General features: G+C 32.7%; 1 protein-coding gene across 1 annotated transcript in view; it reads right to left on the bottom strand.

The window, feature by feature from the left end:
* Positions 1-742: 742 nt before the first annotated feature.
* Positions 743-920, bottom strand: part of LOC115206875 (basic proline-rich protein-like) — a 6,705-nt gene continuing 6,527 nt past the window's right edge. Inside the window, exon 4 of the mRNA XM_029774051.1 lies at positions 743-852. Coding sequence (XP_029629911.1) covers positions 743-852 — 110 coding nt within the window. The remainder of the gene's footprint in view (positions 853-920) is intronic.

The following is a 920-nucleotide window of genomic DNA, read 5'->3' as shown; positions in this document are numbered from 1 at the left end:
AACATGACTCAATACATGTCAAACAGCATACTGTAAGCACGCATACAAACATGGAGTATATATGTTGCATATGCAAAGAAAGAAAAATAGTCCTATTTATACTACTGTACTGTGTGTAGATAAATAATAAACTAGTCCTATTTATACTACTGTACTGTATGTAGATAAATAATAAAATAGTCCTATTTATACTACTGTACTGTATGTAGATAAATAATAAACTAGTCCTATTTATACTACTGTACTGTATGTAGATAAAGAAAAATAGTCCTATTTATACTACTGTACTGTGTGTAGATAAATAATAAACTAGTCCTATTTATACTACTGTACTGTATGTAGATAAAGAAAAATAGTCCTATTTATACTACTGTACTGTGTGTAGATAAATAATAAACTAGTCCTATTTATACTACTGTACTGTATGTAGATAAAGAAAAATAGTCCTATTTATACTACTGTACTGTGTGTAGATAAATAATAAACTAGTCCTATTTATACTACTGTACTGTATGTAGATAAAGAAAAATAGTCCTATTTATACTACTGTACTGAATGTAGATAAATAATAAAATAGTCCTATTTATACTACTGTACTGTATGTAGATAAAGAATAGATCAAGAAACTGTCAAAATACACTAAAATAAATACAATAAAATAAGTCAAGAAACAAATACTCCATTGAGAAAACTAAATCAGTCACGTGTGTTGTTTTGGTCCGGCCACAGATGTTCATCAACATCACAGGCGATATCCTCCATGGCCAGACAGCAGGGGGAAATATCTTCTGGCATGACGCATCCACCCCTGACAGGACTCTGCTGGAATGTCACCGCAGGCCTCCTCCGTTGCTTGGAAAAGGGCCATATGTTCATGGGGTTTACGATCGTACACCTTCCACCGCCATGCTGAAAACAAC

The sequence above is a fragment of the Salmo trutta genome, chromosome 13 (assembly GCF_901001165.1).
Source record: "Salmo trutta chromosome 13, fSalTru1.1, whole genome shotgun sequence".
Lineage (NCBI taxonomy): Eukaryota > Metazoa > Chordata > Actinopteri > Salmoniformes > Salmonidae > Salmo > Salmo trutta.
This window is presented reverse-complemented; position numbering and strand designations above follow the sequence as displayed.